Source organism: Zootoca vivipara, chromosome 5 (genome assembly GCF_963506605.1).
Source record: "Zootoca vivipara chromosome 5, rZooViv1.1, whole genome shotgun sequence".
NCBI classification, from domain to species: Eukaryota; Metazoa; Chordata; class Lepidosauria; order Squamata; family Lacertidae; genus Zootoca; species Zootoca vivipara.
Genome location: NC_083280.1, coordinates 83,636,660 through 83,651,507, shown reverse-complemented (window position 1 = coordinate 83,651,507; position 14,848 = coordinate 83,636,660). Strand labels below are relative to the sequence as shown.

The 14,848-nt window shown below is 45.1% G+C and overlaps 1 protein-coding gene across 1 annotated transcript in view; it reads left to right on the top strand.

Annotated features, from left to right (window-relative positions):
* The window catches only part of LRMDA (leucine rich melanocyte differentiation associated), a 748,100-nt gene extending 743,889 nt beyond the window's left edge, over positions 1-4,211 (top strand). Inside the window, exon 7 of the mRNA XM_060275030.1 lies at positions 1,122-4,211. Coding sequence (XP_060131013.1) covers positions 1,122-1,201 — 80 coding nt within the window. The 3' untranslated portion in view covers positions 1,202-4,211. The remainder of the gene's footprint in view (positions 1-1,121) is intronic.
* The last annotated feature ends 10,637 nt before the right edge of the window (positions 4,212-14,848 follow it).

Here is a 14,848-nt window from a genome sequence, read left to right as displayed (position 1 = left end):
GCTATAGCGGGAAGGTAAACGGCGTTTCCATGTGCTGCTCTGGTTTGCCAGAAGTGACTTTGTCATGCTGGCCACATGACCTGGAAGCTATACGCTGGCTCCCTCGGCCAATAATGCGAGATGAGCGCCACAACCCCCAGAGTCGGTCACGACTGGACCTAATGGTCAGGGGTCCCTTTACCTTTTTTACAGCGGGAAGGTAAACGGCATTTCCGTGTGCTGCTCTGGTTCGCCAGAAGCGGCTTTGTCATGCTGGCCACATGACCTGGAAGCTATACGCCGGCTCCCTCGGCCAATAATGCGAGATGAGCGCGCAACCCCAGAGTCGGTCACGACTGGACCTAATGTCAGGGGTCCCTTTACCTTTAAGTAGATAAGTGTATTTTTTAAATCAAAATTTGCATTTCAAAGCATACACTTCCAAAAATACTCATTTTAAAATGCATTTGTAGTGCGCACCTACACATGTTGACTCAATAGTAAGTCTCCCATTGAGTTCAATGGTGTAAGTTCAAGCCAAGTGTGCTAAGTGTATTTGAAGGGAGCCTTTGGGGGTGGGGGGGGGGCTGCTTATCCTAAGCTTTGGAACTCCCTGCAGGACAGATACCCACAGTGGGCAGGGCAGAAAGACCCAGTCTTGCTCCCCAACCCACACATATACAAAAGATTGGGGAGTCTAGTCCCATCCAGGCCAGTAGCTTATTCCTCCACCTTGAGGGCTTTTAAGCAGATAGCAGTTTACTGAAAGATTCTCCAAAGGTAGCAAAAGTACATTCAGTGTCTCTGTTTTTAAGTCTTGGCATCCTTAACATATATCAATTACAGTCAGTTTGAGACATTTTTTGTTGTAGTTAATGAGGGGTGGGGGAAAAGAGAGGGGGGAAGTAAAGGAAGAGAAAGTGAGGAGGGGGGAGATGAAGGAGGCATTAAACTTTCTTTGCATAATATGTGAGTGGAGTTTTTTGTTCTCATTGTCACATGGATGGGTGTCTTATTTTTATAGAGTACTTTTTACGGAACAGAATTCCTAGCTTTAACTTTTCCTGCTCCCATCTCCTTGCACTTGCTACCATTACACCGATGCGCTAAGCGCTAACCTTTTCGTTTCTCTTCTGCTGCAGGTGTCCTAGGGAAATGCCGCTATGTCTACTATGGGAAGCATTCCGAAGGCAACCGGTTCATCCGTGACGACCAGCTCTGAGGCGAACTCCACACTGCCAAAACCATCCACGTTAGCCACACACATCACATCACACACACACACACACAAAAGCACAAACTTCGCCCACATCTTTAAAAGGGGTTAAAAAAAAAGCTTGTGTAAACCAAAGTCCTCCAGTACCTTCTGCTGACTTTGCCAGACCTGTCAAAATCATCCTTCTGCTTTAGCTTGAGTAGTCACATAGAGATTGACATGATTGCCTCTAAGCAGGTCCCATCCACCAGTGTGACAGACAGCTGCAGCGAAGCACCAGGCCTGACAGGAAGAACACCATGATGGATTGCCTGGCCCAATTGCTGCTTGCAGATGGGCAAAGGTCACACCTGGGGCCTCACTGAGCATGCTCAGCTGCTTTTAACAAAACCAACCCTGTTTTCTACAGCTTGCCTGTTGAGTAAGAAAGCTCTGTGTGTGACTGTGTCTGCGCAGACGCGCGCGCGCACACGCACACGCACAAACAACAACAACACTTAACCTGGCTGCTGCTTGAAATTTCAAAGAGTACCCCCTCCTTACCTGCCTTTATTTTTTCTTTTCTCGGGAATTAAGTGTTTATGGTAGATGCACAAACAATGCAGCCATGCCGTATGTGGCTTTGTGTTTCTTTATTGGGGGAAATAACAAAAGCTGTCAGAAATGTGATTTAATTTCAAATGCTGGAGGGGTGGTGGAAATTACTTGATAACATGCGGAAGTGTTAATATTAATTCCAAGCTCCTTGGGCAGGAGTTGGTTTCATAGTTGCCTGGTGTTTTTGTTTTTTTGTTTTGCAAAGAGGAGGTTTGGAGGTAAAAGTGCAGGAATGGAAAGAGCAGGGAAACAGCAACAAAAACTGCTGATGCAGATTAATTTCAGGAAAGGAGAAGGGGCAAAAGAGTCAAAGTCCTCTCCCCTAACATTAACTTGTGGAAAGGAGAAACACAAAGATGTCCTTAAGCAGCATTGACAGTCCTTTTACAGTATTAACTACTCATCAGCATTAGCATAGATCCAAATGGAGCTAGCCACATCTCTTGCCTTTTTGTGAACTAAAACTACCGTCTTTTTAAAGTGTTTTCTGAAAGGATTGTTTCGTATTCTATTTTTGGGGGTATATGTTTTTTTAAAATATAAAACCAGCTCATGTTTGTGTAATGAAAGCTATTACCACCTGAGGGACCACAAAGTCTTCTTGTGAAATGGGTTAGCGGTCTCAGGCTGAAAGCAGCCATTACAGTAGACATGTGTTTGCAACCGAAAACAGCCAGGTCAGATCTCCTGCCCCTTTCTTCTGCCTCTGTAACCCCTAGCGGTACAAACTGTGATCATGCTTTGGGTTTCCCTTCTCCACCTCTGCTCCTTTCAGGGAAGCATGAGGGACGTTCACATGGTATGCTTCGTATGTGTTGACATTAGTGGAGAGGAGAGGCAGATAAGGTGTTGGGCTGCTGTTTTCAGTGGCAGCCTTACACCATCTGGTTCCAACCCCCATTCACATCCTAGGTTGAGGACATGCTCACAGTGTGGAAAGGCAGATCACATGGCCTTATGTGAGGGGTGGTCTCACCTACCCGTATATTAACTTTTGTATGGGGAGGGGGGAAGCAGTGTTTGCAAATACTAAACCAGGTCACTAGCTGATTACCATATTTTCAATAGCAGTCATTTATACCACACAAAGTCATAGAGCATCTTACCCAGGGTAGTCAGCAGATGTTGACTTATTCCAGATGTTTGTTGGACTCCAGTTCTCATAATCCCTGACAAATAGTCAAGAGTTCAAATCCAACCATTTCCACAGGGCAGCATTTTGGCTACACCTGAACTAACCAGACATATCTATCTATATCTGCATACATACAGAAAGTGCCATTGAGCTCCGTTTCCACGTACACGTAGCAACAGGTCAAGAGAAAGACTGAATCCAGGTTTAACATTGGGAGCCAATTTAAGTTTTAAAAAAGTCCTATATTTTGGATGCAAGTGCCTGAGTTCTATGTATATCAGGATTGTGACCATTCCGGTATCATGTTATGTCTGCATTTTAACATATACAGTACATATATCTATATATGAAAATGTAGAAGAATATCAATGTGAGAATTCTACACCACGAGTTGACTGCAAAGGAATTGCTTTACAGTGGGTCAAAAACAGGAATCCATTTTCAGGAACTATTAGTTGGTTATTAAACTGAATCGTGATCCAAAGGGCTTAAAATTAGAGAACTGAGGGTAATTGGTATGACATTAACACACGCAAAAGAAGTTTTTTGGGGGGGGACATTTTCCCAAAACAACCGCGAGCTGTACATTTACATTTGACTGGCTGTTTTGAATCGTAAGTACATGTTTTGACCATGGCAGTGGAGTTCGAAGCAGGGGTGTTTGAAATCACCTTGTGTCACATTCAGTCTGGTTGGATATCTCTTCTTGTCTACATCAAGGACTTTTTAACCCTGCCTCAAACAATAAAATGCACTTGCAAACTGACCACATGACTTTGGTGTTTTTCCCCTCTCCCACTGCAATGATATGTTGTTATGTCAAAACCATATGTATCATTCTCAGACATGCCTTTTCACCCTTTGGAGGCAGAAGTATTTTGAGAATGTATTGTGACCAGAGCGTAGTATCATTCTCAGCCTAATTTGTTTTGAGGTTTGCTTGATTGCTTTTTCAATGTTGCATATAACAACTTTAATTAAAATCAGCATAATTATATAACGCTTCAGCTACACAAAGTCTGACATACCTTTTTATTTTGTTTTGTTTGGCTTCAGCAGGCTAAAAATCAGTACATATATACAGTTTCCTTGCTAAGAAGCAATAAAATAACATGCAAAGGTTCTACTGCTATCCAAGCCTGTTCTCAGCCCCCAGCATGGTGGGCAAATGGCAGGGCCCACTGAGGCTGATGCCTGTAGGATCCTGCCTCTCTGCCTGTTGTTGGCAACAGCAGAGCTAGCCGCTCAGCTGCCAGGGGCGGCGCACGTGTCCTGCAGCCAGGGGCAGGGTGGGCCCCCCAGGGGGGCGGGGCACGCTGCGTGGAGCCTCTCCACTGCCTCCCCCTCAGCTGTAGGGCAGATGCAAGTCTCACGCTGGCGTTTCAGGCAGTGCGGAGCCCGCAGGCGGCCAAACCACCATGTCACTCCCAGGAGAGATGTGTTGCTTCGGCACACTGCAGGCCCCACGGTAATTGCCAGCCCCCGTGGTGTGGCATCCAGTGCCAGCCGCATTTCATTACATTTTTTGACTGAACTAAAAAGTTTCATGAGCCCTTAAAAACACACAACTCATATTTTTGTCATTTTGTCAACCCCCCCCCCAGTGATGACACCTGGGGTGACCCACACACACCGCACCCCCTTCCTCCGCCACTGGTTGTAGCCCCCCCCCTTCACTTGCTGGAAGAGACCAAGTGGCTGCCTGTCTTGATCAGAGCTGGGCAGCCTTCATTTTTATGCCCCATGATTCTAGCGTGTGACTGCATTGTTCCAACTGTCTTTTGCAAGTATTGCTGCGTAAAGCTGCATCCAGCCCAGCAGGTGCTGTTGGGTGGAAAAAGGAAGACTTTTGCTGTGGGCATGCCACTGGGAGGCAGCAGTAGCAATCCCTCCCAATCTGAGCAGGACTCCCTGCTCCCCCCCCCCCCCCACACACACTTTGCATTACTTATTTGGAGGAGTAAGTACGGTAATTCCAGGCTTGGCTGAGCACAGGTGGCAGAGAAGCCCCAGATATTTCACACGTGTCCTCTACAACCCTGGGGTGCCTGTGTTGTATGTAGAAGTATAACAAGCCTCCCTACAACTTGCATCCTTTCCAACCCAGACAAGACTCTCTTGTGCTGCCCTGGAATGTGGCAGAGCAGGGAGCTTGTCCTTCTGGGTCAGGAGGAGCTGCTATGGGGCCCTCTCAGGCCCCCATTCTTCCCCTGTAGAAATGAGCAGCACACTGGAACCTCCAGGCCTTCCTTGCCGAATCATAATCGACCAGTTTAATAACAATTAACCTTGGACATCCACTTAATCAATTCTTAACGGACCAATTAGGAATCAGTGGAGCCCATGCTTCCCTTGTGTCACGCATTTGATGTTTCTGTTGTGACCTCTGCTAGTGCCATTGGAAACTTCAATTGCAGGGTTTTTCAGCGTATGCATGGGACTGTTTAATTGTGAATTGCTTTGGTGAATAATATTATCCCAATGGTAGATGAGAAATTGGAGAGGAGTGGTGAAATGACGTGAATGCAAACAGCTTGCACAACACTTTGTGCGTTTAATTATGTTTTTTTCTTTTTTAATGGCAAAGCACTGACTGTCTGGATTGGAGGTTCCAGTGGTTTAGTGGTAGTGCTTTTCACTGCCAAAACAATTGTGCAGGTAAAGTACACCAGAGAAGGTGATTCATCCCATCATGGTCAGTTTGGATGATACATTTCAATTCCAGAATAAGGCTTTTTTTTCTTTTCTAAACCCTGAATGTGCCCCCCCTTCCTTTTTACCCACAATTTTCCATTGGAAAAAATGCCCTCCTGCCCCCACTTCCCCTCCCTATTTCCCTTTGGTTCCCTTTTGTGTACTTAGCACATTCCTGTGCTGAAGGGTGAGGGGAATATTTCTGACACTTATCTGGTTTGTGAAAGAGTGGCAGTGTTTATAGCCTTTGCTTCCCTGTGAAACTGTCACTTCCTCAATTCTTTCAGATTCAGCTGGCCCATGGAGAATTATTCTTAGATTGTGTTCCCAGGACCTCTGCATAACCAATTATGCCTGGTCTCTCAGGGAAGGCTAGTAATATCGCTACAGCAGGCCATTTGTCCCATTCAAAGCCTTGCCTTGGCGGCCACTGAGTCATTAACAAAATAAAACTGGTTAAATAATCTGCTCTAAGGACTTAAAACAAAGCAAAATATATATATATATATTCTGATATATATTCCACCCTATGCTATGGCATTAAACTCTGAGCAGTCTCTCTGTGTGTTTCTTTATCTTTCTTTGCTTTTCTTTTTAAATCACAAAGCATCAGGGCCAAGTATCATGCCTGAGGCTGAATTCGGAGGTTCCTCTTCAGGTGAAACATCAAAAAAGAAAATGGAAATTCAAGGTAAGTCAAAATGGTTTCAAGAAAGCTAGCAAAGTATCTCGAAACAGTTCCACACAGTTATTGTTACAAGACAGCAAGATCACAAAAGAGAAAGGGAACCTAGAGCAGAGAGTAAAGTGGACTAGAATTGGGCATATTATTTTTAATGTTGTCCTTCCTCATAGAGGTGCTTCAGACTCTTGATCATTTTTAGTTGCCCCGCGCTGCAACATTCCCAATGCTGTGCACGTAGCCCAGGGTACTTGGCACATGAGTGCAATAACAACACCCCACCCCCCACCCCAAGCCACATTTTTGCATACAAAGTTGGTCATTTTCTGCAGCCCTTTTAGGTGGGCTGGCTCTGACTTTGATTTGTAGCCTAATCTTTCTCCTGAAAGAGCTGGATGTCTCAGCTACACCAAGTGTCAGCTCCTTGGCAGAACACAGACTTATTTAGCTTAGGGAAATTGCCAAGGAATAAGAGCCTGAGTGTGGCTGCTGCAAACTATAAAGCAGCAGGATTCAGATCGCCATGAAGGCACCTATTGTAGTGCTGTGAAGTCATTCTGACTGCTGCGGCATTTATGGCATTTTTACAAAAGGATGGCCAGTTCTACTTTGTGACTTTTAAGGCTATTAACTCTTGGCACACTTTTAAGGGTTGAAATTAAACTCCAAGACGCTGAGGCAAGCAGCTTCACCCACCACACTTCTAAGTAGGGGAAAAAAGTGCTTTTGGCCAAACTGCCCCCCTCAACAGACTATGCAAACCTTCAAGCTGATATCTCTCAACCTTGCTTAGAGACACTGTCGTTTTAATGGGAGCTCTTCCAATGTCACATACAAGTCCAAGTGAATCAGAAGAATTACATCATATGGAATGCCTTTTTGATTCCCAAATACTGGCTTGAGTGGACATTTCCAATCCCCCACTCTAAAAACAAAAAAAGCATCACCGGCTATTAGCCCCCGCAGTGTTAGCTGAGACTAACAGCTGTTCTACAAGGCTTGAAAACACCAGGCATTGGGGAGAGAGGAACTTAACCATGGATAGTTCCCACATGTTCAGTGCTTAATTTTCACATGCCCAGGATCCATAAACTGGGAAGATGCTATAGTCAGCAGCAGTGGGTCCCAGCATTTGCCCAAGGATGCAGTATGCATGTCCTTGCGTACACCACCATGAAAGCTCTCCATGATCCTTTTGCCACAATTCTCACCCTTATAAAAGTAATACCACAGACTTTTAGACACCAGCTTGGGCTGGTAAGGCAGTTACAATTGTTTTTGGACTGGGATAGCCTGAACACTGTTGTGCATGAGCTGGTAACCTCTGGGATGGATTACTGCAATGTGCTCTGTGTGGGGCTGCCCTTGAGGGTGGCCCAGAAGCCGCCGCCCAAGTGCTCCTTGGGTAGGATACTGCTGGCAAATTACCCCACTGTTTGAAATAATTACACTGGTTACCAGTTAGCTCCCAGGCTAAGTTCAAGGTGCCATTTTTGGTGTATTCAACCTTGTACTGCCAGGATACTTGAAAAGATAATTTCACCCTTTAAATACCCAGTTGATCACTGCACTCTGAAAGTGAGGGCCTTTTGCAGACACTATCTTATCTACACAGTGTAGGAAAGGACACCTACCCTTTGGAATTCCCTCCCCTTGAATATCCAACAGGTGCCGTCTCTGTTGTCTTTTTGGCACCTGCTGAAGACCTTTCCTCTTTCAACAAGCCTCCTAAGTTGAGATTCCCCCCAGTCTGCAACTGTATTGGAATTTTTGAAGATGTTCTTAATGTGTTTCATCAGTGGTTTTTTTTTTTTTTTTTGCTGAACCTGGGCTCCTTTGGGAAGAAAGGCAGGATGCAAGTCTAATAATAAATGAACAATATACCTCCCCCTCCTCCTGGCCCCTCCCCTCCCTCCATGGGCTTTGTCATAATGTGACCAAGGCAAAATTGTTTGAGGAAAATGTGCTTTTGTTCACTCTTCAGTAAGGCAGGCTTAGGCTTATCTGCAAGGCAGATGCATCTTGAGTTTGATAGGAGAGAGAGAGAGAGAGAGAGAGAGAGAGAGAGAGAGAGAGAGAGAGAGAGAGAGAGAGAGAGAGAGAGATCACCTTCCACCTCACTTGTTATTTTTAAAATCTCTAGCTAATATTCCACACTCCTGCCCCAGTGAAGCAGGGAGCAGGGCCTGGATGTTTCTCATTCTGTAACTGGCATGAGATGATCGTGGCTGGTGGGAAGGGCAAAAAAAGGGGGGGTGAGCACAGGCACCTTTGAAACGACCTGCTTTCATTAGCTTGGAGTGTCCCCCCACCCCACCCCTTCCACTGTGCTCTAACACAATTATTTTTACAACACCTCAGGGAAATAGCCAAGATGTGAGGGCCTAGCTTGGAACAACACCTCCCTTTACAATGAGAACATATATAGTCTGCTGGTCTCCATGGTGCACCAAAAGGAGACAAGCTGTTTATTCACACAAAATAAATCCCTTTACCATAGTGATGACTTCGAGGCGCAACTGGAAACTCTAAACCTGAGTCAGCCATTTGTGGACTTAGCGCTTCTTCCTGTTACATCCACAAAGTAGCTCACAGTTAAAGCTCCTTTCCCCGTGGAAGGAGAGTTTAACACACTAACTCTTGCACTCCCGAATGCAAGGAACCAATCACCGTATCCTAAAATAGCATCATTATACGCATGTTGTGCCAAAGTATACATTTCTGTACACATTTTAACATTAAAAATACACATTTTATATGCATTTTGGTGTGTGTGTATTTCCATTTAAAAAAAATACTCCAAAATTTGGAAAATGTACAATAACTGAAGGAGAACAGTGGTGTGATCTGTGTGTTAGTCCAGGAAATGCAAATCTAGCCAGCCCTATTAAAAGAAAAGATGCAAACTGACTTGAGATTCCTCATGCAGATATAGAGGTGCATTCACTTCTGCAACTGCATCCGTATCAGCAGATTTTGCCCCAAGCTACTTCTTTTTTATGCCACTGTGAGAACTAATGGAGTCTTATTGGGCGGGAAAGGGTCCTTGGAAAGAGGTGAAATTGTAGGATGAAGGCTTTCAGCCTCCACAACTACACACCCACGAAAACTAATGGAGCCCCTAAGTGCCTATGGTTTCAGGGGAAACTCCCAAAATTGGGGCGGGGTGGGTGGGACTGAGGGGCACTCATTTGACACCCCCTGGCTCTTGAATCAGTTGAGAGAGACTGGGAGATGCTGGCACTGGCCCTTCCCTGTCCACACACTCTAGTTATCCTGACTGGCCACCGTAAATAGAATTGGCCCCCTTTTGAGTGGTAGATTGCAGATGGACTCCATCTCCCCAGAGGGACTTTACTCAGCACCCACTCCCCCAAATTTGTTTTCAAGTCAAGTAGCTCCCTGCTTGGCCATCCCTCTTCCCTCTATCTATCATTTCTGATGCTTGGACTTTATACACATTAGCAGCTTAGAATGCAGTAAGGTCACTCCCCATGTTTCAAGTTGCATTTGCATGCTGTTGTATGCACCAGAAAGGGGCTGGGATGTCTTTACCCAATCCACGTTACCTGTCTGGTTTTCCAACAGGAAAGCATACCCTTCAAGTTCTGTTCACGAGGCTGACATCCACACATGAGCAATGGCTCCTTCAAATACACACACCCCTGCTTAACTGTGAAGTAAATGTGGTTTAGTTTTCCTTTTGGATTGATGCTAGAACTGATGCTGGCACGCTGAACATTACTATTTCTCTAGCATCTCTAGTTCCAATGCTAGCACACTGAACATCACTATTTATCTAGAAACTTTAGGATAGCTTTGCATTGTACATAATGTGGGTAAAGGTAAAGGTAAAGGGACCCCTGACCATTAGGTCCAGTTGTGACCGACTCTGGGGTTGCGGCACTCATCTCGCGTTATTGGTTGAGGGAGCCGGCGTACAGCTTCCAGGTCATGTGGCCAGCATGACAAAGCCGCTTTTGGCGAACCAGAGCAGCACACAGAAACGCCGTTTACCTTCCCACTGTAGTGGTACCTATTTATCTACTTGCACTTTGACATGCTTTCGAACGGCTAGGTTGGCAGGAGCTGGGACCGAGCAATGGGAGCTCACCCGTCGCAGGGATTCGAACCGCTGACCTTCTGATCGGCAAGTCACCAAATTATTTATTTTTACAAAATTTCTTATATAAGAACAATGAGGAGAGAGAAACACTTTCATATGCAAAAACAATGCAAAAATACAATTTCACTAATCAGAACAATTAAAGCAATTTCATATGTAGAACAATTTCAAATCTAATACAGATACAGACAGATGTAGAACAGTGGGACATAAGCAAAACAAATAACAAAATACACATTTGGGGTTGTATGAGCTTTTGGATTTTTCCACGTTTATAACATCATTTCCCTTTCTACCCACTATATTTTTTTAATGTGTGTGTTTTCATGAGTGTGGTGTTTTTTTTGGGGGGGGGGATGATGGGTGCCTAGAGGTCAAAGCAGTGTGTGTGTGTGATGTACACACATGTGTAGACATACAGGTCGTCTTTGTGTTTATATTCATGTATTCCTTTTGTAAACAGTCTGTGCGGTGGCTCCTTTCTTCCTGTCATCAAGGCACTAGGCAGGCGTATGAGAGATCGCAAAATGACCCCATGCCCATAAGAAATAAGCAGTTTGCTGGTGTGATGTAATGCGCATCAAGAATGACAAACTCAAGGATTTTCTTCCATTCCCTGAGATTATTGCTCTTGCCATTTCTCATCTCCTGCCTCCAGGCTGCTCACTCTGATTCATGAGATGAGGGAGGTAGAACCCTTGAAGCTTTGGTGATCCGGTTGTCCTTATCCTATTGCCCAGAGCTGCACATGCTAGTGAGGGATCATAAATTCACCCTAGCCTTCTTTAATAACCTAGCTGCTTTATTTAGCCCTCTGACCCCCTGCTGCAGTGAATTCTGGGTCTGCCTTGTGCGGAGCCGTATTTCTTTCAGTTGTGGCGCTCTTCCTTTTTTTGCCAGCCAGTGCTTTTCTTCCACTTATACGATGGCAAGGGAGGATAAAAAATGACGGCACCTGAGTTCTAAAGTAATATGTGATGCCTGGTGAGTTTGTGGCCTCTGTGTCCTGAAACAGACCCTTCTTGTGAGTGCGGGAATGCTGTCACCGGCCTTGCGGGAACAGTGCTGGGGACAATTCTGAGGCCAAATTGTGTCATCAAGGATCTGGCAGCATCACTATCAGCCACTGTCCTAGTCATACCTTCCAGAACATTCCATCCTGCGAGTGATGCTAACACTGGAAGCTATGTAGTAGTTGCTAGGGAGCTGCTCACACTTGGTTTGCACACTTTTACTCCTCCTTCCTTGGGTTTTATTTTGTCCACCAAGCAGGCAGGGATTAACCCTAAGTTTGCTCAGGTATTGGGCACCAGCCTGGTCATCTAGGCACAAGGGGTGTCATGGCCTCAATTCCTTGGGCTTAGGTAAATTATTATGAAGAGAACAGGAAGCACTATGGGGCACTAGGAACTATGATTGGAGGCCTGGTGGGACCCGGCCCCTCATGATTGGGGTGGGGAGGTGCTCGGCCCCATCCCCACATACTTTGGGGGGACTGAGCTACCTTCAGCCCCATAGAGTTGGCGTCAGCAAGGATTTTTGCACTAGGGACTTAGCCTTACGTTGCCAAACAGGCATGCTTGTCAGTTGCCCATGTCTCCATCCATTGGCATATAGAACTGACACCTTCTTACATTTTCTGTTCGCATTGCACAGAGAATCTCTTAGCCTCGTTGTCTGCAGTGCAAACCCTTGTCCCATTTGAAAATACAAGTAGCTGTACAACCATCATAACTTATTGGAGTGATTCTTCTAATCCAGAGCACAAAAAGCACATGCATACCGGTAATTGGGGGGTGGTGGTCATCACCACCACAATCATGGATTGTGTTCTCCTCCTTTGGCTGCTACCCCCCAGCAGGTTTCAGTGGTAGCTAATGAAGAAATGCTATAAAACTGCTCAGATATTTTTGTGTGTGGGAGGAGTGATAATTTGTTGAAACAAGTTATGTGAGTCCTCCCCTCCCCCCTCCCACCACCACCCAGTGTTGCAGGGTAGGTCCATATTGAGTTGTAGCAACCTGCCATGATAGTAGTCAAGCCTTCACTAGTTCACAGAAGAAATCAGCCCTGAGTGCTCACTGGAAGGACAGATCGTGAAGCTGAGGCTCCAATACTTTGGCCACCTCATGAGAAGAGAAGACTCCCTGGAAAAGACCCTGATGTTGGGAAAGATTGAGGGCACTAGGAGAAGGGGACGACAGAGGACGAGATGGTTGGACAGTGTTCTCGAAGCTACGAACATGAGTTTGACCAAACTGCGGGAGGCAGTGGAAGACAGGAGTGCCTGGCGTGCTATGGTCCATGGGGTCACGAAGAGTTGGACACGACTAAACGACTAAACAACAACAGTTCACAGAAGAGATAGAGGACTCCCCTCCGCAGTTTCACTTCAGATTATTTTGCTCCAGAATAAATTGGACTGGATCTTGAAAGCAGAATTGATTCTGCAAGCCATTGGGCAGGCACAAAGAAGCCTACCTAGCACAGCACAGGGAAACGGACATTTCTGAGCTATTTCTGAGGGAAATCAGCAAAAATGACACTGCCGACATGGGCATACCATACATCCAGATTTTCCTGGAGATTTCACCAATTTCCACCCAGACACTGCTTGCGGCTGCAGTATTCCGGATATGTCTGGGAAATTCCGGACATATGACAACCCTACCTGAGAAGCAATGATATTATCAGTACAGGGGGCACCTGTGCATGCAGCAGCTGAGGGATACTCCTGGTTCACAGGAGACTCTCTAGGCATACCACTCAAAGGGACTGGTAATGACATTGTTAATCTGGCACTACAATGAATGCTAAGGTCCATGGCTGATGAGGCCTAGCATGACATGGAGACATCTCTAAGCTGCTCCATAACTCACCTTGCTTATTATTTCTAGGTAGGCCACATAACTCACCAGCAACCAGTAGATTCATCCAGCCTTTGATATGGAAGTCAATCCCACAAATCTGAGGAATCCATCCCAGATTACATTTTATTTGAGATGGAATTTAGCACTGTTTCCTAGTCCACTGTTTAGGAGCAGCTGGATGCTTGGCTTGCAGGAAGCTGACTTCATTAGCTTGGGGTCAGATCCCAAAAGAAGTCTACTTGTAACACAGAATTAGGGTAAGGTTACCACATGTCCCCATTTCCCGGGGACAGTCCCCGGATTTACAAATCAGTCCCCATACAAAATTCTATCATTCCTACTGAAGTTGAAAAGTGTCCCCGGATTCATTGAAAAAAAATCTGGTAACCTTAAATTAGGGACAGGATACCGGGTGCAAAGGAAACAAAGCCTGCACTTAGTTTGGGAAGGGAAAATACTTGCATTCCTTGCTTTAATAATAATCCCCAAAGCTTTTATCATGAACAATTCCCATTCTCTCGGATCTGAAAATAATTTTCCTTCAGGGTCTCCTCTGCTAAATGGCAACACATTTAAAGGTTGGGAGGGGGGCTGTGTCTTTAACTGTGCTAGTCAAAATGTTCAACAGCAAATAAGGAAAGAAAAGGAACAAACTAAAACATTTATCTGTGTTTGAGGGGGAGATTTCTATTTTCTGTACACACTCTCTCCCCGTTCCGTTTATACCATCCCACTGTCATGTCCCTGTGCCTCTCAAAGCTTGGCTTAGCACATATGAGGCAAATCTGTAAGCCCCTGCCTTGTGCTTGATTTATCACTCTGTCTAGGTAGCCAAATGATTTAAGTGGAAACCAGCCTCATAGCCTGTAGGTGCTACTGACTTTTTAATAAGAGGGATTTTTGTAAAAATGCCACTTGCCAGAGGAGTCACATTATCACAGTCTGATTGTATTTGGAAAATGCAAAAATTAAATCCACAGAATTTCACCTCCAAGGCCATTAGATTAAAAAAAATTGTGTTGCTCATATTAAACTGGAAGGTAGACAGAGAGCACACCCTCGATCACAGAAATCAATGGCAAGTGAATAACTATTAACTATAATTCTTTGGATACCCCCATCACCTCTTCTGAATTGGGACTTTTCAGTAATATGTGCAATGAAAGCAATTTATTGGGGAGGGAGCTATTTAGATATGTTTATGGCATACAAAATTATTTTCTATAAAGTACTGTCACGAGGTTGGCACAGCAAAAAGAACCCACAACGTTTGCTTCACATGAACCTTCTCCTGCCAAACTTTTTTTTCAGGCTCCCCTTCCCTAGCTACATTTCTCTCAGCACATGGCCTAACCTGTTGGGAACTGGAAATGTTTCATCAGAGCCAGAAACTGCAGTACATGCACATTACTTTGCATTACTTGTAGATTGTTGCATTTCTATGCCTTGGTGCTGCCTCGGGCATTTTAACCACTATTCCTAATTTCAGATTGATACCTCTCTGCTTCTCCTCAAGTCTCCTCAAGCAACTGGGCAACTGGATAGCTCA